General features: G+C 40.4%; 1 protein-coding gene across 9 annotated transcripts in view; it reads left to right on the top strand.

Moving 5' to 3' along the window:
- The window catches only part of BCAS3 (BCAS3 microtubule associated cell migration factor), a 310,290-nt gene that overhangs the window by 129,175 nt on the left and 157,378 nt on the right, over nt 1-23,737 (top strand). For all 9 annotated transcript variants that reach the window (XM_030462196.1, XM_030462194.1, XM_030462195.1 and 6 more), the window contains 3 exons: nt 5,770-5,870; nt 7,803-7,999; nt 9,246-9,343. In XM_030462196.1, the coding sequence (XP_030318056.1) occupies nt 5,770-5,870; nt 7,803-7,999; nt 9,246-9,343 (396 nt within the window). The remainder of the gene's footprint in view (nt 1-5,769; nt 5,871-7,802; nt 8,000-9,245; nt 9,344-23,737) is intronic.

Genomic DNA, 23,737 nt, shown 5'->3' with positions numbered 1-23,737 from the left:
GGGCACATGCTGAAATAGTTCTTTACTATTCTTACATGGTCATCTGGAACTTCTTAGAGAGGGGTCCATCAACACGGAGGGGTCAGTTTTCAAAGCAGCGCAGAGGGATTTCGCCGCGCGCCTCCTATTGCCGTTAATGGGAGTCAAACGGGTAAATCCCCACGCACCGCTTTGAAAATTTACTACTAAGCCTCTTGACTTCTCACTACATACTTTGATTGTAACAGTAATCCATGGTTAACATAATTTTCCCGACAATAATGTCAAACATACTTTTGAAGTCAGTGAATTATAGAAATAGTTACCTCTTCTGTAATTCTTTAAAGATGGCCCTCAGATGGGCCTTGCCATGGGGCCGTGCAGTTGAAATTATTCTCTTAACTCAGAGAAGAATAGATGTGTTATCCTTTGGTGCAGAACTGTCTGCTCACAGGCTGAGCATTTGAAGTCTTGAACAGCCTTAAGATGCTCCACACTGTGAGTAGTAATCAGGTTCTATCTCTGCCCAGCTTTCAGTGTTCACTGCACTTGTCTGGTTTCCTATGGGAACGTTGAAGAAGGAAGCTGGACTTAGGTACATTGGAGGTATACACAGTGCAATCAGGAGTAATGGTGAAGCCTGAACACCTGATTGGCACCTTTTAGGGAAAAAAATACAAATGAAAACGCCAGGCTGTTGACTATCAGACAAGTGTAAAGGAACAAGCAAGTAAAGCAGACATTAAAGCCAGGGAAAAGCTAAGGAGAAATCATATCCTGATTACAAACCTACCTATTCCCTTAAGGTTAAAGTGGTGATGTGGAGTAAGGATGGGGATGGTCTGTAAAGCACCTAGCAAACTGTGAGCAATGTAAAAATAATGAATGAATAAATCTATCAGTCAAGTGATGGTGTGAAATAACTGTAAGGCTGGCTAAACTAATGGTTTACAGGCAGTTTTTTAGCTTAATTTTATGATGTTTATTCATACAAAGATCTCAGAAAGTCCTAACAGGAAAAAAGTTAGTGGGGAGATGTTTTGGGTAGGAGAGGAAATTTTCCTTTGTGTGGCATGCTCCTGCAGAAGTTTACAAGCTGAACAATGCATTAAAACCAGAATGTTGTTCACTAACATCTAGCCCCAAGTGAAAATGCACAGAGCATATCATCAAACTACACACAGTTTACTTTAAACATGGCTGTAAGCATTCTGTCTAAAATGAAAATCTGGTCTTCACTTCATTGTCAGCTTGAGCAGAGGTAGAGGGAGCAGGCACAGGGTTCTGGGTGCAGGAAAAAATCTCTTCAGCAGTTGTTGGGCTTGAACTACATGGCAGTTGTAACTTGGCACAGCAAAACCACAACTATATGATGGAAAAAAGGTGAACCTGTTGCATTTGAAGTGGCTACATGTTGACCCAAACCAGAATTGTCACATCCTACTTGTCATGGGTAACACGATGTAAGTAACACACCAGTAATTCCAGAAGTAGCATGAAGTAAATCACTGAAATTGTGCAGCTCAGTATTAAGAGAAATACTCCTGAAGCTTGTTGACAAGCATGCGATTACCTCAGGTCTCTAAACCACCTATGATCTTTTCATATATAACTTGGGAACCACAGAAAAAGCATCAAAATCAGATGTGAGGTTGGGATTTTTATGAAATGAGGGCTATGCCATTTTTATTCTACAAACCCATCTGCCATGGCCATCACTGGGTTGCATGTGGACACAGGGTAGACTCCAGACTTAGTGAATTAATGTACATTGTTTCTGCAGATTTTAGAATCTCTTTCTTTCTAAATTTTGTGAGTTCAGTTGAAATAAAGAAAAGCTCTCTGGGTGTCTGCAGCCATGTGTACAGCAGGCAGCACAGAGCAAACACTCTGCCAGTGCTTTTGTTTGCTCTTAATTTGGAAAAACATCCCTTAGAGAAGAGCACGTTGAGAATTTCATATATAGCTCTCAATTAAATTGAACTGTGTAAAGCTTATTTATATAAATGAGAAAATTAAAACCTTTTGGTTCAAAAAGCACACAAAACTAAGTAAAACTAATGATTTATTGTTCACAAATTAAAACCATAAGTGCCCGCACTACAATTGAGCTGTAGTGTTTCTTTGTTCCAACACTTCAGTGCTGCTGAAAGATGACAATTTATAATCTTTGAATGAATAAAGATTTGTCTTAGGTATTTATTGTATAATTAGCCCAATCTATGAACAAAACCACTGTTTGTGAATTCTAACATTCATCAGGCTTGTGTATTTGTCTTGGTCTTGCTCACGTGTCAGCAAAGCCTATGCAAATTATTTCAGATTAGTATAAATTGCTTGTTTTCTTTATTTGTCACTTAATATCATGGCAGAGTTTCAGAACTCTGGGGTTTTTCATCCTTCTTCATTGAACTGTGTGAATTGGGTCCTGGAGTCACAGAGAAATATCAGCTCAGCTGTATTTCAGCATTTGTTTCATCTTGTGTTGAAACTTGTGTCTCCACAGTCATTTCTGTGCAGTTTTTCTGGCACTAACAGTGATCACACAAATTAATATATATTTTTTAAATTTAATTTTTAATTAATAAGTATTAATGTTGGCTTTTGTTTCAGACCCTTGCTTTTAATAATCTGTCTTCAGTATATTAGTAAGGTTAATGCTGGAACTGCAAAGAAGGGAGTCTCTAAATGTGAAAAATTTGCCATAGATTATGACTAAGCACCTGCACCTTTGATTTTGAGGCTAGAAAATGAGATGACAATGTTCAAATTATAAAAGAAGTTGAAGAAAAAGAGTTTTCACTAGGATTCTGTTTTTTCCTTAGTTAACTGTAGAGTGATTCAGTAGAGCTAATCAGGATGGAGGGACAGGAGTAGATTCTAGATTTAGAGTTGATGCAGGTCACTTTTCACTTGAAGGACAAGGATTTAAAGGTGCTACTATTATTTTTGAGCAGCTCAAAGGCATTTTTACCCCCTGAGAAATATTTGTGGCTCTCCTGCATTGTAGTGAAACACTTTGGAAATCAAAAAAACTCTTGTTACATCCTAAGAATAGCTTCACTGATGTGTTAAGAGGCTGCCATAATTTCCAGTGTGATTTCAGATTTTCAAAGAATTAAACTGGAAGATTAAAGATTACTTTTGAGGTCAAATTCCTGGAAATGTGCCTCTGGGCTTAAATTAATCTCATCTTGGAACTTGAGACCAGTGCAGGAGGTGTGTGACCCAGAAATGAAGAAAGAATCGGTTTTATGTTTGCAGGACCTATTTGTTTCTGTAACTTCAAGGCTCTTTTTAACTTGAAAAAAAGTGACTGTGTGCATGTCTGTAATAAGCAGTACAGTGATGGCAGATCTCCAGCAAGGATCACTTGTCTTCTAAGGTCATATCTCACAAAACACCCTGTGCTCCCACCAAGGGCAGTGGGAGTCAAGCTTGCTTTGCTTGTGGTGAGGCTGGGACCAGAGTTCTGGGATCCTGCTATCAAAACCAGGCTCTCTTTAAATGCTTGCTCCTATGATAGGTGTGGTACCTAAATGCTCTTTTATTAAATAGCAAAATAAATTACTGAGGTTTGACCTCAGCTGAGGCTTTATCACAGTTGCCCTGCTGGTGAACTCTAAGGCAAAGCTTTTTCATGGAATTCAGCATGTCGTCACTTTTTGGTAGAAAGAGTTAATGCTGTGGTCTGAAACCTGTCTTATTGCCAGAGCTATGCAGAGCTGTGCTTCCTCAGGAGGAGGCATGCTATCCAGGACCAAAACTCTTCTTAAATTTGAATTTCTTTTCCAAGGCATCTTTGAAACTCCAAGAACATGTAAAATGATTACACAAGGGATAAACCGTGACAAAGCCCGGTGGGTGCTGATCCCTGCGCTGTTGCAGTTTTGCAACTAGTCACTGAGTAGCAGCTTCCCTGATCATGACAGCTCTAGTAGTTACCTCTGGGATGGAAAGAACAAAAAAAAAAAAATTCAGAACAATCCATAAAGTTCCTGTTGGTTTGAAAGCAAAAACATCTGCTAGAGTCATGAACAGTTTGTTAGCAGAGTTCAATAACAGGAAAGCCTGCAGTTGATCAGCTGTGCCCTCAGCAACAGGCAGTACTGCAAGCTGTAGGATTTATTACAGGGGAGTCAGGAGATATGGGGAAGATTAGGGCAACAGCAAAACGTGTCAAAATAATGGGTTTGTTTCATCAGTTTCAAATATAAACTTTGCTGTGTAAGGAAGAAGTTGGGGGCATTTTGGTCTCGTGTTCAGGTACTTGCCGTGAGTGTCAGCTGTTTGCAATCCGGGGAGGTATGTGCATTTTCTTCACTTGCTATGGGCTAGACAGACATCCGTAAGTCATTGAGTTAGAGCTGTCATGCTTGTAATGAAGCAGATGAATGTTGTTTCTGTTATTATCTTGAGAACTGCTGAACACCCAGCACTGGCAGGACGGCTGTGGCTGCCGAGGTGTGGGTGTGCGCGTAGGTCCAGGCGCCGGTTGTGTCGGTTCAATGAGAATGACAGATGCGTGGTGTCTCCTGGGAAAGGCTTGACACTTGGAAAGAATATGTCATCTATTCTGAGTAATTCTTTAATAAGTTAGGCCCTGAACTGAATTTGGTATCTGGCAGCTTTTGGAATAAGGACATGGTGTGATGTGGAGGTGTTAGAAATGGCTTCATAGTTGAGGTTGGGTGCAGAACCCGTTTATATAAACAAGGTGGAAATCCCTTTATTTCATATTGTGTATGGATTTATGAAAACCCTGTGCTGTTTGTATAATATTTATGGTCACAAGTGTGTCTGCTCGGCCATTATAATCTCCTATTTTTAGGAGTTTACAGTAGGGCTGTAAACATTTGCAGTTGACAGCAGCTTGGCATAAAGGCCAACCCTTTTAGCAGTACTTTTTAAAAAATTAATTTTAAAAATTTGGTGTCATTTTTAGATTATGCCAATATAAAAATATTTCTTTTAATTTTAAGATTGTCTGGTGTCTTTATGCTATACCATGAAACTCTCTTATTTTACCAAAGTGAAAACACCATTATTGCGTTTGCTTCTTTTAATTTGCTTTTGGGGTGTCTGCTCTTCCCTCAAACTGGGCATGGTTTCTTGGTATTCTGGGCACCTCCAACAGGTGCCTGACAGCAGGTAACAAAATGAAACGTACAACCTGTCTTGACTTATCTGAGGTGCTTCCTTGTATTGTGCTTTATCTAAACTCTTTCAGGCTTCTCATGTAACATTTTAGAGCAATGTAAAGATACTGCCATAGAGAGTAAGGTAGCTGGACTGTGAACTTTACTAATGGTATTTAAATGACTCAAGGACCAGGAATCATGAAATAATAGTTCTTACAATAGCAAGTCTACAATTCTTTCTTTTTTTGTAATTTTGATTTGATTCTCCCTGAAGTTGTATGTACAGATAGCAGTAACTTTGGAACTGGTTTTTGGTATCATGGAGTCTACAGAGCTGAAGAACGTCCAGTTGTCTGTTGCATTTCTGTGTCCATATGAAGATGAGTGAGAGTACTGAACAGGGGAACAAAATTCACTTGTTTTGCTCTGCTAATTGTGGTTATTTGTTTGCACCAATCTTTGACAAAGTGGAAGTTAGAGTTACGTAAGCTTTTCATGGTGCTGTCAGGTTTGCTGGGGAAATAGACTACTTCAATATATTTCTGTACAGTATTTCTAGACTGCAATGCAACAGTTCAATATGAAATCTGTTTCTTTGTTTAAAGCATTTAGCAGTAAATCTGATTTTTTAGTTTTCTGTTCTTTTCAGTGGTGCCACCAGGAAGCCCTGGCCCCATCACTCGACACGAGTCGTACGACAGCTTAGCGTCTGACCACAGTGGGCAAGAGGATGAGGAGTGGCTTTCCCAGGTAGGCTTTCTGGTGGAGCTGGAGTTCAGCAGTGAAACAGGAATGGTATCCACTAAGAGTAAAATTCACAGCTTTCCTCAAAATGGAAAGTTAGCTCCCAGTCTTGCTCCCATGATTGGTTGCTTACTAATGCTTGGAAGATACGGTATGTCAAAGGAACTTAAGACTGCTTGAACTTTATCACATCTATCCCTTAGAAGAGTAAATGTATTTATCAAAAGAAATCCTGAGTGATGCCACAGAACACAGATAATTCAAGAGAACACTTTGGAATGTTTAATTTTTGCTAGTTGAAAGCAGTGATGATAGCCCTTTTGAGAAGAAGATGCTAGGTTTCTCTAAGCAAGCTACTTTAGATTAAGCCTAAAGTGCAAGTATGTTTTTCAAAATTAAAGCATTGTTATCAACAGTAACAGCATGCAGTGAAAAAACACTGCCCTTCACTTCAGCTTTTCAATTAGAACAGTGTGTAATGTGTGCTGTCAGTGTGAAGTAGATACAATATGTTTGTCCTGCACACAACAGGAGAGTGAATAGGAACATCTGGCCGTAGCCTCAGTAAAATTGCAAAGGCATCTGTTTACCTCTCGGCTCTGTGACACTGATGGTTTCAAGCTTAAAATATACAGATTACTTTATCTGTGGCCTAATTTACACTGCTACATAAAAGCTACTTGCCTCAGAAACATCTACAGTCAGTCCAAGTTACACTAAGATAAATGTAAAGATGGAAATAGTGCTAAATAGGCCGTGCATTTGTTGTCTTACATTAGCAGCAAACTTAGAACATTATCCAGTGTTTAAAATTGCATCTTAAAGAGTTTAGAATTGCTACTGCTGTACATCTGTCATCTGTATACAAAAATATATTTTCAGTAATTCCCTCACTAATTGTATTTTTGCTGTGAAACTCACCATTGTTTTAGCAAACTGATAGGAATGTAATAGTCTACTTTTGTCATCTTAAAAGATTATTCAAGGCTTCATATTTTCATTTCACATTTCTTCTTTTGATCTTTAAAGGTTCTTTTTGATTTTTCAAATTGTACTACAGGAAACTTATGCTTTCTTTACCCTTTTATTTCCAAGGCCAAATTTTCCTCAGTGTATGTGTTTCCAGCAATGTTAACATCTTAAATTTTCATCTGTGTTACGTGTAGCTGCAGTTCCAAACTCCATGGCTTGCACACACATGTTTACATGGCATCTGCGTGGTGATGAGCGTGACCTGGGCTGCTCAGCAGCTCACAGCAGGCTTCACATTGCTCTCTGTAACAAATCTGGTGGCTTTCCAGCAAGATGGTCCCTGCCAGCTCTGTCCTCAGAGATGCCAGCAGTAATTAGGAGCTTTGATTTGAAGTACACTTCACACTGAAGGGATGTGAAGCAGTGCTGTCTAATGTGTGAACTTGGAGAAAGCAGCTGTAACAAAGCTCTAACAGCTTGTGTTTAAAAAGTGCATCCCTTGACCTGGTCAGGACTGAGGTTACTGCTGACTTTCAGTAGTTTGTCTCTACTGAACGTAGGTGCAGATGGAAATGTGTTCCCCTCTGTGTTGAACCCCCAGGGTGGCTTTTAGAGTTCATAATGTGAATTTCATAATGGTGAGAGGAGAAGTGAACAGGGTCAGGTGAAGCCAGAGCCAGGATATGGAGTGTCAGCCTTCAGAACAGCTTCAGAGCAGTGGTGCAGTGTCCTCAGGCTGGGGGGGTCAAGGGCTTTTATGGCTCCACAAGAAGCTCTTGGCTTTGGTTTGGAGCATCACTGTCTAGCAAAGGCATTCTGAAATTTCCTGTATTCACCTGAACATATGGTACAACCCACTTTTTTTTTGCTTGAGAAGAGCAGGATTCAGGGAGTTCTGTGTATTCAAGGGACCACCCAGTATTACTATTTCTAGGTTTTGTTAAGCATTTCCCCATCTTCCCCCAGGTTGAAATAGTGACTCACACCGGGCCCCATCGCCGCCTGTGGATGGGCCCACAGTTCCAGTTCAAAACAATCCATCCCTCAGGCCAAACCACTGTCATTTCATCCAGCTCCTCAGTGCTGCAGTCTCATGGTCCAAATGATACCCCCCAGCCCCTTCTGGACTTCGATACAGATGATCTTGATCTCAACAGTCTCAGGTAAAAGTAAAATCCATTTCCAAGCTGTTTCACATTTGTTGTGTGAATAATTTGCCTCGTGCTTAAATGAGGCCATCTGTGTAGAACATGTAATAGTTTTCATCAAGCTTCTCCAGATGAAAATCTTAGAAGAACATGTGACTCAACAACAATAAAAATCCATCCAGGCCAAGCAGCTTAGATCCCTTTCTGTTGCCCCTTCTCGTGCCAGTGACAGAGATAGTACACTGGTCTTTGAGCATCATCTTCCCTTTCACAGGTTCTGCATTGCTTAATAAAGTTGTTGTCTCAGACATGAGTAGGAGCTTCATGCCACACATTGAGATCCTGACTGGGAAGCAGTCAGTGCACTGGAACATGAAGGAAACTTCTGGAATGTTTTCCTCTCCTTCCTTTTTTCCCCCCATTCCTTTGTTTCTTTCCTTGTAATTGTTTTTCATGTATTTAATTCATCTGGTGCTGGGCATTGGGTGATTTGGAATTGGGAGCAGAGGGCTGGGCCTAGGGAAGGAAGGTGTTTACTGATAGCTAACAATTCTGTAGAAGTGCTTTATGCACCATGTGTTTCTGTCTCCTGTTCAGACTGAGTTTCCATGCTTCTGACTCTGCATGGGATTTAAAGTCCAGAGTTCTGTTGGATTGTTTGGGACTCTGTCTGAAACTCTTAAAAATAAAACAAGTGAGATGGATGATCTGACTAATCCTATTAGAACTGGGCAGGTTGGCCTTGGACTGAAAATACATGGGTTTGAAATGTGTGATTTCTCATTGCATATAATTACTCCCACAAGTAAGAATATAGCTGACATTTAAAAAAATTATTTTTACTGTTTCCACATGCAGAAAGAAAGCAGATATTTGTAAAAAATTGATTTAGACACATTACAGAAGGGACAATTACAAATGTGTCTTTTCTCCTAAACTGACAAAGCAAGCACTGCTGTTCAGGAGGCCATTTTTTTAATAACCATTTTGGGTAGAGTGAGGCTTTTTCTTTGAGGCTTTGTCAGAGCTCACACCTGAAACACCATTTGGAGATCCTTTGTGTAGAGTCCCAGTCTGTCTCTGGATGGATCATCCAGATCTTGGCTCCACAAAGCTGAGGAAAACAAAAGTCTTCCAACAGCTGGCTGATATAAAAGTAAAGAGTTGCTTAATTGGCTCAGCTGATTCAGGTTTGTGGCTTAATTACAGCCCTTATAAGGAAGAATTCTGACACAGGTGGTAACTTGAATTTATTCTCCAGGATTCAGCCCGTCCGCTCAGAACCCGTTAGCATGCCCGGCTCCTCACGTCCCGTTTCTGATCGCAGGGGAGTTTCTACAGTGATAGATGCAACTTCAGGTAGAGACATATTCATTTTATTTTTTCCTCATTCATCAGTCTTTTCTGTGTGTGTCTGGTAACATGTTTACTAACCATTGCCATATACTTAAAAAGATACCTTGATTTTCAGCTGCATGATGGGGTAAGTGCTGTCTTACACCAATACTTACTGAAAGCTACTATAATTATGACTGTTTTTTTCCTCTTACCACTCAAATCTGAGGTCACAGTATTGAGGTAAGGTAAGAACACCACATTTATGTTGAGTTTAACATGAGCTAGAAAACACTAAAAATTGCCTAAACTAAAAAGCAGACCATTTGCAAATGCTAACAGTGAAATGCTTTTATTAATGAATGCCTAAAGCATAGAATGTTACAGTTCCATCTCATTTCTAAAACATCTTGCATTCAAATGTAATCATAAATGTAATTGATTTCTGTGAACAGCCAAGACAACAGGATAGTTTCTCCAATGTTTGTGTAATAGGCACATTTTCACTGCTCTACAGGAGCATGTAAACTTAATATGACACTTGTTATGTTAATATCAACATAATATATGTACTATAAAGTGGTTTTTTTCTCAGTGGTGGGGTATAGTCTGTATAAAGAAACAAGGACAGCAGAGCTTTATGTTCTAGTACAGCTGTATAGTGTTTGAGGGGTCTGCACAGCAGGATTTTGTCAAATAAAATCTCTCACAAGTAGAATTATTAAACACACAGCATTAGTCAAGTTGGAGAGGATTTTAATCTTCAGAGATTTGAGAATCCCTGGAGCCTGCTGATTGGATTGAGGTTGAACTGTAAAAAGAGACCTTAGCACATAGAGAAACTGGTTTCTTGAGGTTGTTTTAAAGAGTTAAAAGCTCCTGTTTCAGATTGTTTGATATTGATATAAATTCTGAGTTCAAGATATTGCATTGTTTGCCAAATTAATTTATTTGGGAATTATGGGGTATTTCTTAGTTGTGTTTATAACTGAGTTCAATAATAACTACATTTACTTTGGGTATAGAGGATTGTCATTATAAATTCCATTTTCAGATATTTAAAACTTGTGAAATTAAATCATGTTGAGCTTAGACAGACATCTGATTCTGGTTATTTAATGGGAAATTTATTTGGTATACTACATAGCAAAGTAATTGTGAAAATAATTTATTTGATACAGCAGAGCACATAAATGCATCAGGTATGATTTTTTGACTAGTTCATCTGTGGCTGTTACCCCTAAAAAGTTGCAAGCTTAAATCCTGGCAGTGCTTGTGTGTATCTGGCACCTCAGATGCAGAGTGATTAATGGCATGGCTGCTCCTCACCACCAGCTGGTGCAGATAATGATATCAAGGTTGGTTTTTTCATGTATGAACAGAGTTCTGTTATAGCAGGGATATGTATGAATCCTGAAACAGAACCATTCTGTGCCCATAATGTATTCTAAACCTGGATTATTCCATCAACAATAGAAACACCAAACCATGTAGGACCCTGTTCCTCTTCTGTGCTCAACAACTTTTCCTGTAGTGTGGGTGGGGCCTCAGTATGACCTGGCTGATGGGAATGTGATGAAGCTCTATTGGTAATGCCTTTAACATGTGTGTCCATATTAAAATTGCCAAAGTCAATTGTGTGCATTGTTATGACACTGAAAATATATTTACTGTGCAGCAGTGACTCAGTTTTGTTACAACACCTCGTAAGTTTCTGTTAAACAATAGATGGGTTTTATTAGGGCCTTCTAGACAGCAGTACTTTATTTAACTTCTCTACCAGAAGGTTGGGATTGGAATTGATTTTTGATTTGGGGATTTAACCATCTATTTGCAGTTTTTATATTGCATGATCCCTGTCCTTTCCCATACAGAGTAATTGCCCAAATTTAGGGTAGATCTGCCAGGTTATGTGTGAGGGTAAAGGGGTGTGAATTCTGTTACTGAGTAAAGGAGGTGCAAGGGAAAAGCAAGCTCTGGTTTTTGAGATCTCATGCTGTTCTTGTAACAGAGCCCAGCAAAGGGAAGAAGAATATTTTATACTTTCTTTCCTTCCCACCTTTGAGATGTGCAGAAAATTACATCGAGCTCAGCTCAGAATCTAAAGATTTTCTTTTAAATGCTCTTCATGTATAACATTGCATTTTTAATGCTACAATCCACTCCTGTAAGTCTTCTCATTTCCTGCTATTACCAAGCCATGCCCTGAATGCCTTACAGCCTTTATGGAAAACAAATTTATTGGAAAATACAGTTTTAGGTTTGAAGGATTTTTTTTTTTTAAGTAGGTCATAAATTTTTACTAGCTAAGCTGAACCAGGAAGTGATTCTTCAGTTATGAGCCATGCATTTGAGCCTGTTGCACTTTATGAAGATGCTTATCTGGCTGTTTGGTTGCCTGGTGCTTAGAGATCCAACCCGTGTGGCGCCTCATCTTATCTAACTCCATCGCATGTTCTTCCTATCTAAAGATTTCAAGTACATGTTTATCATCTCCCATTTATTCTCCCACTCTTCTGGATAGCTTCCTTCCTTCTTCCCCTCCACCCCCCACTGGTGACAAAGCTGTTGTTGTGTTTAATAAGAAATTTGTGTCATTTTTTTTAATAACAGTTTTCACAAGTCTGTAAAACTGTGGCATACTGATGGCAATATTTTTTTCACAAGATGGTTTGCAAAAATCTTCTTTTAGAAAGTACAGAACTAACACATGAAAACCCATCATGAAAATGTGCAATAGTGGGTGGCAACATCTGTAAAGATGCACTGGATCAATTTGAAAAAATATATATTTCATCTTAAAATTCTGCTAAGGTATTCTGGGGTTTTGTTTGGTTTGTTGGTTTGGATTTGTTTTTTTAATCTTTAAGAAAAGTTTCCAGATATCCAGTTACCTAAAGCTACTGGATATTTGTCCCTCAATGCACACATTTCAGTTATATGCATCATAGAGAGATTATACCCTCCAGGAGGAAATGCACTGTAGTTCCAGATGCTGTTCCAGATTGGCAGTTAGAAATGTTAAGGGGACAACACTGGGTTTAAAGCTGTGCAGGGCAGGGAGCCTTTAACAATCATGCAGCAAAAGAGCCACCTCTGCATGTATGGTGAAGAAATGCCTGCTGTGTGTAGCAAGCAGGTTTGTGTGCTCATGTGTCTGTCTGTCTGTGCTTTCCAAAGCAGTGCTGAGGCTACTGCAGGTGGGTTTAACAAAGGTGGGGTAAGTCAGCTTACATTTAAGATTTTATTTGGCACCAGACATGGAAGGGAGAACCTTGCATGTGTCCTGTCTGCAGGAGATGCTGCAGCTGAAGGTCACACTCTTTCCACAGCCAAATCAACCACCTGAGACAAATTTGTAATGTGATTTAAAAAAAAAGCTCCTACAGAGTGAGCTGGCTCTATTTCAAAGACTACAGGCATGACATGAAAACTTTACATGTATGCATTGAATGCTGTTCCTTTCTTCTATGTGACTAGCTTTAGATGTGATTTTTTTGGCCAGCTGAGGGTATCTGCAAATTGACAGAGACTAATGTGGAAAATAGAAGCATTGGCTACAAATGCAATTTAATATTTCCAGGCATCTTTCAGAATTTTTATGTGATACCCTTGATGAATGATGTATGTCATATATGTTACACACTTGAAAATCAAACCTGATAGAAGTCTCCTAATACTACATAACACAGAAATTAAAGGGTGTGGGAAGGTTAGGGGATCTGTACAGAATAACAGCTCTGAACTTTCAGAAATAGAAACCTCTGGAGAAAGGGCTCTGCAGCAGTTCCTGATCACAGTAAATTTGTCTGCACAGCTGCATTGAGTAAGGCTGAGTGTTCCCCTTAAACTCTAACAAATGTGGAGAAGGGTACTCAGGTATGCTCAGGCAGAGCTGTTAATTCAGTCCTGCTCAGTTAGAAGTGTGTGCATCTGTGTGTGTTTATGAAAAGCCTTGTTTATTCCCTCAAACAAAGAGGCCTTTGACACTTATCCATCAGGCAAGTAATAATTTTGTTGCCTTGTCAGCAGAGCAGGGCAGTGTTGACAGTGAAGTTGTCTGATCTCTGTTTGCATCAGCCTTTTCCTTTCCTACTTGGAGGAGATCTCGGTTTCTGAGGACAAATGAAGAAGTAAGAGAAGGAAGGATTTTCATGAATAAAATTAAATTGTAGAAGAAAATTATCCTGAGCAGTTTTTTTCCTCTTTGTTTGTGTGTGGGGTGGGGAAACCTTCGTGCTCTCCTCTAAAACCTGACATGTGCTGTGCTGCTGAGGGATGCATGCATCATTTTTTAATGAAGATTGTTTATTACTGTTGCATGAAACTCTGACAATACTGAGCTCTCTTCTGGTTACTACAATCAATGCCCACTTAAAACTGGCTTGTAATTTAGTGCTTTCCTTTCTTTTTTGTGTGACTGGCTGGTCATGGACAGATAGCTTGTTGCCTGCAGAGGCTTTGATGAACAGAAGAATTGGGCTCTGTGGGGGAGGGAAGGAGGTTGCCTCCTCTCCTCCCCCCTCTGCCTGTGAAGGAGCTTTTATTGTCCATCACCACACCTGTGAGACAGGGACTAGGGGACAAATTTTTACTGTCCAGCAATGCTCTCACCTGGAATTTAATAAACACTTCTGCTGTCACACCTTAAACCATCTGAGCACTTTTCTGTTGTATGGGCGATCAAATATTTATTCCCAACCGCTGTACACCACAAAGTGCTGCCTTGGAGTAGCAGAGATCAGTTATTCAGGTAGTAAAGATGTGTGAATGCAGCTGGCAGATGAAGTCACCAACATTCTGAATTCCCAGGCTGTCCTTCTTGCCACAGGCAATAACTGACAGGCCTGAGCTGGGGCTGGTTTCCCCGTTCTGGGTGCTGGTAGGGCTTGGGGAGCCCTGGCGTCACGGATACTTGAGCTGTCCTGCTTGAGTGGAGCCGGCCAGCCCTAGAGGGTCCTTGTTGCAGAGAGATGTAATCAATATGGTCTGGAGTCCTTGACCTGAACCTGTAATTACCTGGATGGTATAAAGGTGGTTTGTTGTTGCAGATAGAGATTGAGCTCAGATCCTCCGAGTATAATGCTGAGCTTTGAAGGCAAGGAAGAGATTTGGCCCTCGGTCTGTTCTTGACAGCAATTGAGAGGTTTTAATAATGGTCACATAACAAGCTGCTGTTAGAGGGCATCACCTGTTTAGCAACAGCAAAAATGCATATCCAGCACTGCTTGGGTTGTACTTCTGCATTCTGTCAGCTTAAATTTAAATGAGTTTACATTATGGTTCTTTCCTGCAATAACTGCTGAGCCAATGCTGTTCATACCACATCTATTTAAAACACTTACTATGTTACTTATGTGAAAAACATTGTGTGTTAGTCCTAGAATTGTGATAGAGTGTGGGATATAGTAAGGTTGTTATTGTATCCTCAGTGCAGTAGCACACACTTGCACATGGCCATGCCCTCTCCATCCTGTTCATCTGTCTTGCTAAATGTCTGTGTGCATGTGAGCTGTGCAATTCAAAATTCTCATATTTAGAATTCTTTCAACTTGATTTATTTTCTCTAATTTGAGAAATGTTATGTGATGGTTTTTGAAGAGAGCCTTAAGACAGAACTGACTTCAGCAGTCTCCAAGATGCCAGTGCAGTATACATGATTACATCTAGAAACAGCTATGCCCTATAGACTACAGAGATGTGAAGAGAAATTAAAATGACCTGACACTACTGACTGGGCACTTGCTGCTGGACCATTGCCTGGCTTGAGAAAAGACTTGGCTGCAGGGATACATGGAGTAGTATTAATGTCTTGAAACACTGGTGGGTGTTTTCTGTAGGCAGGAGAAGTATACTGGAGAGAAGCATGAGAGCAGTGACTGAAAGGCAACAGAATCATTATGTACTGATTTATTTTTTTGTCTCCCTACAATGGTTGTGGGTGGGTTACTCTGTCAGTTCTGGAGATGGGAACTCACTCTGCAGCACACTGTGGTGTTGGGGTAGCTGTTACCCCCCTACTGCTGGAGGAGACTTCAGTCCCTTGCCTCAGTTTGCCTTTGGTTTGTTTGTAGCCATTGAAGCAATTCACCTCTTCTAAGATAGTTGTGCTTTGTGTGAATCAGCTTAAAATAAAGAGGTGCAACCTGTAAGTTGGTTTCACAGCTGCAAGTGAAAATCACCAGTTTCTGGATACTGCTGTGCAAGCTTGAATTTGACTTTTTTAGCAACTTGAGTTACTCAAGGTCCTTAACACCCCAAAGGCTGCTTGTCTTCTTCATCCTTCTGAGGGGATTTTTGGTGGTTGACAGGGGAGGAGTCGGACAAACAAGAAACCCAGAAGTTTCCACGTTGATGTCTGAGCTGGGTGAAAGCTTAACTGTTACTGGCATAATAACCAAACCCAGGGTAGTGAGGCTTTTCTTAAATAGATGAAGATAAGTTGCAGAGAGGCCTCCAGGGACCACCTCTGTGGTCACTGGTGCAGCCCTCTTGCTCCAAGACAGTTGTTCTCATGTCACACAGCCCGCCTGACGCGTGTACCAGCGGTCCATTAATGCAGAAAGTGGAGTGTCTCCTTGCTGAAGTGTTACACACTAACTTTCAGTGGGGGGAAGCCACCTTCAGTTCACATAATGATTTGTCAGCTGAAAAATAGCAGTATGGTGTCAGCCCAGCACATAAATGCTTTGTGTTTGATATAGGGAAAGAAAACAAAATCCAAAATCTTTTCTGTTGGTAGCGAACACAAACTTGTTCTGAATCTAAGGCTGTTGTCTGTACCCCTTAATTGTCTTTTATTAACAGTTGTTGGTGGTGGTGTGTGTAGGTAGCTTTAAGGCTCTGAATAAGTGGGAAGTGTTGATTCTAATCACATCTGACACCACAATCTTCAGTGGAACAACACATGAGCTGAGATTCCCGATGGGCTTCTGTAGGATACAATATTTATTATAGCTGGAGATCTAAGAGCTCCTAGCTACTGTTAAACTTACAAGAGATCCAGAAACCTCAGTGTCTGGACTTGTGTTTTTGTAGATTGCACAGAAATAACACCCTGTGCAGTATTTGCAGGGAAGTGTGTTCATTGACATTTCTGCTCCTTTTATACAGTGTTTAAGGAATCGTTTTACAGATCTTGGAAGTTTTATAAGTTTGTAATATATTCTAAGCTCATCTATTAATCTAGAATGTTTAAAATGTTCTTAAAGTGGTATTAGTCAAGTTAAAAGTATTTGAAAAACCATCTGCAAGTGAATTTTAGAGTCAGTATTGTTTGTAGGAAGGCTTTAATTTAGAAACAGTTTTCCAGTTTATTACAAAGAGACATTTAATGATTTTACTAAATTAGGTTATCCTTCAAAGTGTTTACTCACAGTTTTCCATGTTTGCTTTGAAAAACCTCTAAATATGCTTTATTATTTCTTCTTTGAAGTGTATTTCCTCCACTTTAGACTGTAATCTCTGTCAGATACTTGGTTTTTTAAGCATCAGGAATGCTTGCTGATTCTAGTCATCTTGTGATCCTCCAACTTGTCCTTCTCTGCTTTCAGGAATTGCTCCAGAACATCAGCCCAGGTCCTCAGGGCTCTGCAGACTCTTCCTTTTGTCTTTCAGCTTCCTCCTACCCGTGAAATACCCATGGAGACTTGATATCCATGTCCCTAGAGCATAGCAACTGCTATAGGTAGTTGAATACTATAGGTTTTGATGGTCTCCTTAGAGCAATTAAATCTGTAGGTGTGAAATGAGACCTGAAACAGTGTGCAGGAATGTTTTTTGGGTTAGGTTTTTCTAGGCCAGTTGGAAGTGGTGGGGGGCAGCTGCTAAGAAATGTCTCCTCCCTTCACAGTGAATTCTAATTTTATTTCTTTTTTATTCCCATCTCATTATTTCCATAATAGATGGCAAAAAGAGCTTTTAAAAACAAACCTGGTCACTTATTTGTGATTTTTTGGTTTTTTCCCAAGTAGTGAGATAATAGTGCTGCATTTTAAATCAAACACTGCACAAGAAATGAAGGAGAAACTGAGGATGGAGCTGATAAGCTGCTGTTGGCTCTGCAGTTGTGGGTTGGCCACCAGTGTTGTGCCAGAAATGGCTTCAAGAGGAGTCTGCAATTTTCTTCTCAATTGTATTTCTTTATACTGTAGATAATCTTCAGTTTCATGGGTGATATTTCACTATCTAATAATGAAATGCTTGGCACTTCTGACAGTTTTCCACAGCCACAAAAATGTGTTCTTTCATAAGGCACCACAGGTTTAATGTCTCTCTTCAGAATTCACCTGGTCCAGCCCACTGCTCGTGGTGGTAAGGCTCTAGACATGAACTCTCTGCACAGACTGTATCTGCATCAATACAGAAATAGCTTTTAATGAGGGCATGAGTCCTCGTGTCTATTTTTTCTGAATGTGATGTCAGTGTGTGCACCAATTTTCACCATTTTTAATCCCAAATCAGCAGGTTTTAATTATTGTTCATTAGAGTGCAAAATGGATGAGTGAGCAAAAGTGTGGGTTTAGTTTTATACCATATCAAACTGAACTGTTTGACATGATAAATCAGGCAGGCCTTTGATGTCTTTTAAGGTGGACTTCAGTACTTTGAGGGTGTTATAATCACAGCCTCCTCACTGTGTCTTCTCCTTGCTGAAGTTAGGGTGTTCTCTGCTGGAAATAAACATTTGTATCTTAAGTTGAAATATATTCTTTTGGTACTTATATATATTTTATTGCCTCAGTGATGCAAGAGGTAAAAAAATAGATGGAAAATATTTTGTTTTCCTAATTATCCAATGCTGTGAAACGCCCATTGCCTTCCAGTTGTCTTGGCTCCTCCCCTTGCCTTGGCCTCCATCCCTGGCATGATCCCAGCCAGTTTTAATAGTCCTTTATCTTCTACTTGCACTACTTCCATTTTTTATTAGAACCCAAGCTAAATTGGGTGCTGGTTAGCACTCTAGTGATGGGGTGGAGTGCTGCAAAAGGCCAAAGCTGGTGCCAGCAAGCAATGGCTGCAGGGAGCCAGGGGTGAAAGGAGCCCCTGTTTGTCACCATCCTCCTCCTTGGGCAGTTCTTCTCCACAAGTAGAGTGGTTGGCAGTGCCTCCAGCTGGGAGGGCTCTGCAAGTAGATCTGTCAGGGTCTGGAGCACTGCTGGAGCCAGCCTGCCTGGGGCTTGCCTCCCTCCAGAGAGGAGGCAGAGCCTTGGAGGGAGCACGTAAAAGCAAAGTACTTGGTGTACGTAAACCTCTGGGGCTCTTCCCCTTGTAAAGGTGAAAACAAGCAGGTCACAGTTAGTAAATGACAGAAAGCAGGCTTGGGATTATTCACATCATTAGCACAGGATTTCTCCAGATAAGAGAAGTGGTGTATGAGCCTCTGCTGCCCCGAGGCTGCCTGGCGTTTACTGCGCAGGGCGCGGTCCTTTCAAACGAAGCAAGAACAGGGGAAAGAAAAAGGTGGTAATACAACTAACATATGGCTTTTGCTGGAGTTTGGCCACAGATTTAAAGAGTAGATTCCTGGGGCCTTCATATGGTATCCCAAAACCAACACGAAAGCCTTTCCAAATACATTTTATAAGCTCTGTGATTGTAATAGTCCTATCAAAAATCCCATGGCCCCAGGTCAAGTGGGGTGCAGGCCCTCCTCTTCTCAAATCCCAGGCTTGCCAAGTCTCTCTTGCCTGATATTTCCCTCCAGCAACAGCGGGCAACCATTTGTGCCTCCTGTGCAGGGTGTGCTGTGTAGCAATACCTATCAGGGCCCAGCACAGCTGCTTTCCCTTGAGCTCACATCTGCTCAGAGAGAGCGGGACCCACACGCGCTCGCTCGCCTGGGCTTTTGTCCCAGCTGCAGCTGGCCCTGGCTGTGTACAACCCACCTGTGTTTCTGGATAATTCATAGATTTTGCTAGGCTTTGGCACAGAGGCCAAATGCTTGCTTGTGAGGATCTGGTTGGGTTTGAGCATTAATTTGGTAGCTGGCTCTCTCATTGTCTTTTGCTTTAATTTTCCTTTGCTCAAGTTATGTTGCTGTTAATGGGAGAAATGCAGAACAGGAACTGGAAACTGTCATTTGTAGCTGCTTTTAATGGTAGGATCCTACAAAAAGTTCTGACTACACCACTGGAGGAGAGGAGCCCTTTGGAAATACAGTACATACAACTTTTTGTCTAAATACAGAAAAGCAGTAGAAGCCACTTTTGTAGCAAGGATCTTGCTAGGGCATTTCCATTAACTGCATTTGCATGAACTGGAAAAGTACTTCTTCAGGCTTCCACCTTGATTGTTTACAGCATGAATGCTGAGCAAATCACTGCTATCCTCTGACCATCACTTCAAATGTGTTTTAAAAGTAAGCTTAACATTCTCTAAACTTACTTGTGATTGAATGTCAAATCTATTAATTGACCACAGATCAGCTACAAGGTGGTTTGTGTTGCTACTGCATTTTTTAATGAATAGAAAGTTGGCATGAAAGAATCTGGACAAGACAAGAAATGCTTTTGTGCAAGTCTTTTTGGTGTTCCTATTTTTAAGCCTTAAAAAAAAAAAACCCTGCAAACCCAAACAAAGCCAGAACAAGAGGAACAAGCAGTATACAGTGGAACACTTACACAGAAGTACATTTTACCACTGAAGTTAGATTAAAAATTCACCATATCATACACAAACCATTTCCCCCTTGATTTGTGTCCAAAATATGAGGAAAAATCTTGCAGATGCATTATGCATTTTACAAAAGAACATATGCATGCATTTAAATCATTTACATTTCATCTTTGCTTTCTCTTATTTTTAACCATACTGTAGTGACTGACAGCGTGTTTGGAAAACCCAGGCAGAAAGCAAAGTTTAAACTTTCATGCACAGTAAGCTAAACTGCAAACAGTGCTTCACTATTTCATGATTTTCTTTCAGAGTTTTGCTGATGCCTTTTCCTTTCTCTCCAATGAAACATATGTGACTGAAACTTTGGGAATCTGGCTTGCAAAAACCCAATAAATCATACTGGGTTTGGTTTGTGCTCTTCTTACAGTGCCTGGGAAGAGAATCCATCCCTAATGAAGCAGGTCTTCAGGAGAACCATATGCTTAAAGATGCTCTGGATGAGGAACACAATTAATTGTTTATTATTAGGCAATATCAAATATTCTTCATGCTGCAAAGTCTTTTTTGGGGGGTGAGGAGAGGATGATAGGAGAGCACCAGCTCTGCCTGATGTTTTACCTGCCATGACTTCTTTTCAGCACTCCCCTGCTGTCTGTTAAATCACCACCTCCTAATGGCTCTGCCTGTGTAGTGAGTAGCTGAAAAAGAGAATTGGAGTGGTGGATATTATGTTTTGCTTAGTGTCATCAGCAGGCACTGCTCCCCCATTGCTCTGAGTGGACAAATGAAATTCAGCTTTATTGGCCTAGTTATAGCCTTTTAATAACACTTCAGTGAAAAATTGTGCATGCCATGAAGTGCTGAACGTGGGCTGAAGTGATGTAGTGGCACTGAAGTACAGGGATGGGACTGGGGGGGAGGAGGCTGTGGTACAGGTGAGGCTGTGCCCATGGGGATGAGGGGACATCTGAGCATCCTGGGGAGGTACCTGGGTGATGTTAGGGCAGGGTTTGTCACTTCTCAGCCATGCTGCCCTGAGGCTGGCAAGGTAAGAGTTAAACCCTGAGTTCTCCATTTATTTTGTTAGTAGAGATTGACTTATAATTGAGGATATCACATGGAAAACCTGTAACTCATTTGTATATCCATCCTTCCATGTTTAAAACCCAGTCAGAAAACTAATGAGGTTACAAAAATATTGCTGATCCTGGAGCAAATATAGTTGGGGAACATATGCTTTGGTTTTACATTTCTGCCTCTAAAAGGTGACATGTCCTGTGTTTGTCATTTAATTTAACATTCTATATATTTTTAAACGGCTGCATGATTTGGGATCTCCAGATGCCCTGCTTTGTGCTAAATGAGGTTGACAGTTCAGTGATGTGGAAGGCCATTATCTCACCTTTGTGCTTCTAAACTATAGCCACTTGCCTCTGCCTGCTCATAATGCATTTACTGCATTACAGTGTAGGAATTTTTAACACCTATTGAAAGCATTAATTAGGGATGCCATCCTGATGAGCACTTAAAGAGAAGTGGAAAGCAAGGCCTGATGCTGTTCTTCAAGCTTCTGTTTCTCCCATTGCTAGAGAATCAGTAAATGCCTGAGCTCCAGTAGGGAATGCTGATATACTCTGTATTATCTAGTGCTGTAGTCTCAGATTTGGCAATGAATGACTGTTATCTGCATTTGTTATCTTGTATTTAGATGGTATCTTCAACAGGCTGCTGCAGAGTGAGTGTAAAGGGGTTGCATGCCAGTGGTAGCTTGGTGAGATGTTCCTCAGATGATCAGTGCAACCAAGATAATGTGGAAAACTTCCAAACCACAGTGTGAGGTCATTGGATTTTCACACATGTAGCAGAGTCATTTCCCTAAGTGCTGTGGTCACACATGTTATGACTGATGTATCCTAAAAGAATATGATTTGATATTAAAAGAAAAAAAAAAAGCCATATTAAGGTAGTAGCATTGTAAAGGTTTTATCTTGAGGTGGATTTACTTGAGAATGTTACTCCCATTTTAAAGTAGATTTATTGATATAATATGTTAATCATTATAATAAGTTTAGTCATTAGTGAAGGGAGTTTGTGTGTTCCCACAAACTTCTGTTAACATAAAAGCACCAGCACAAAGCCTTAGCAGCCAAGACAACAAGTTTTTGAGAAATTCCAAGCAGTTTGATTGTGATGTTTGGGGATTGCTGTCATCCCATCCCCCTAAATTGGGATCCCTTTAAGAATGCACAAATTCTATATATGTTGTCCTTTTAATCCTAAGGCCAAGCAGGCAGGTTACAGCTCTCACCTCCCCTTCTGCAGCTGGTGGCCCTTTCTGTTCTCAACCAAACCACATGGCATGTCTCTAAACAGCTCTAAATGGCTCTGTCACTGCCAGCTCGTGCTATCTATAAACCAATAAACCAAAATTCAGGCTCTTGTGCCTATTACTGTTGTCCTGAGTCAGCAGGTCTCCTATAGAATCATTTTTCATAAGCTTGGAAAATGGATAATCATTACTTCGACTCCTAAAGTTCAGTAATACAAGAATAAGTCATAAATATGCCACTTGTATCTTAAAAGCTAACCAGCTCAAAACTCTCCCTCTTGTCTAATCTGGCCTCCAGTGCCTTTGATCACCATTTTCTCCTCTTTCTCAGCACCACAGCTAACGTCTTAGTTTTCCACATTTTCCTTTGCTGTTGTGACAGTGTTCTGCTGCAGATTACAGCTCTGCTCAGGCACCATAAGGTTTATATGATTAGTCAGCATTTGGTTTCCATATATAGCAAAAGTACGTCTGGAGAAAATATTCTTATACATATTTCCAGGCAATAGGATCAAAGACCTCTCTAGGTTCTCAATTTTAATTTATCTCTTCTTATTCGCTGTGTAAGGAACATCAAAAAGAATTCATGGGAAGGAAGGGAGCCTTTTGCTGGGTAGTTTTGGGAGCACTGTTCAGCCAGGCCAGCTTCAAACCCTGACCTTTCTTCCTCCATAGTATTGCCAAGAGGTGAACTTTGCTTGTCATGCCTACGTGTTTCTATCCAGGCTTGACTTCTTTTCTTGAATCCTGTGACCTTTCCCTTTCTTGATACTCACAATTTTACCCCTGTCTGTGTTGCTCAGGATGGCTGCTCCGAGCTCATCTCCCTTGTTCTCATAGGTCTGAAGCCCAGTGTTGGCTCCTCTTTGGCTGTAACCCCTCCAAGGTTCTTACACTTGCATTTAAACATTTAATTGTTGCCATCATCTGTTTCTCAGCAGTGCCCCCAGCCTCTCTTCACACTCATAATACCTTTTAATATTTGCATCTACACAAAAAGCTCATCCTCCAACTCTCAAAACATGCAGAACATTTCTGAAGTTCTTTATTTGCCATGATATCTCCCAGAAATATGATAACTAACAGTGCTTTGAGGCAGGGCTGAGCCAGGAGTTGTGTGGGGGGGGGTTTATATTATCATATTAGGTGCTATGTTTGTGCCAGTATTTCTGGCAGCTTAATCAGATCCTTTTTTTTTCCTGTACCTTATTAGATTCTTAAGCAACAACTTGCAAACTTTTATGCTTTCACAGCATTTATGCTTTCACAGTTTGCAGCAGTGTGGGCATGGCATAGGTCCTAGTCTTGTAAGCAAGCAGTATGCTTTAATGACACAAATCCATGCAACATTTTCAGAAATTCTGAAATATCAGTACCTGTAGCAAGCCAAGACATTTGAGACTTTTTTTCCATCACATTTTTAGAAACTTTTTTTTTCCAAGCAGATAGAAGACCTTCATTAAAAAAAAAAT

This window comes from Calypte anna, chromosome 19, assembly GCF_003957555.1.
Source record: "Calypte anna isolate BGI_N300 chromosome 19, bCalAnn1_v1.p, whole genome shotgun sequence".
NCBI lineage: Eukaryota > Metazoa > Chordata > Aves > Apodiformes > Trochilidae > Calypte > Calypte anna.
This window is presented reverse-complemented; position numbering and strand designations above follow the sequence as displayed.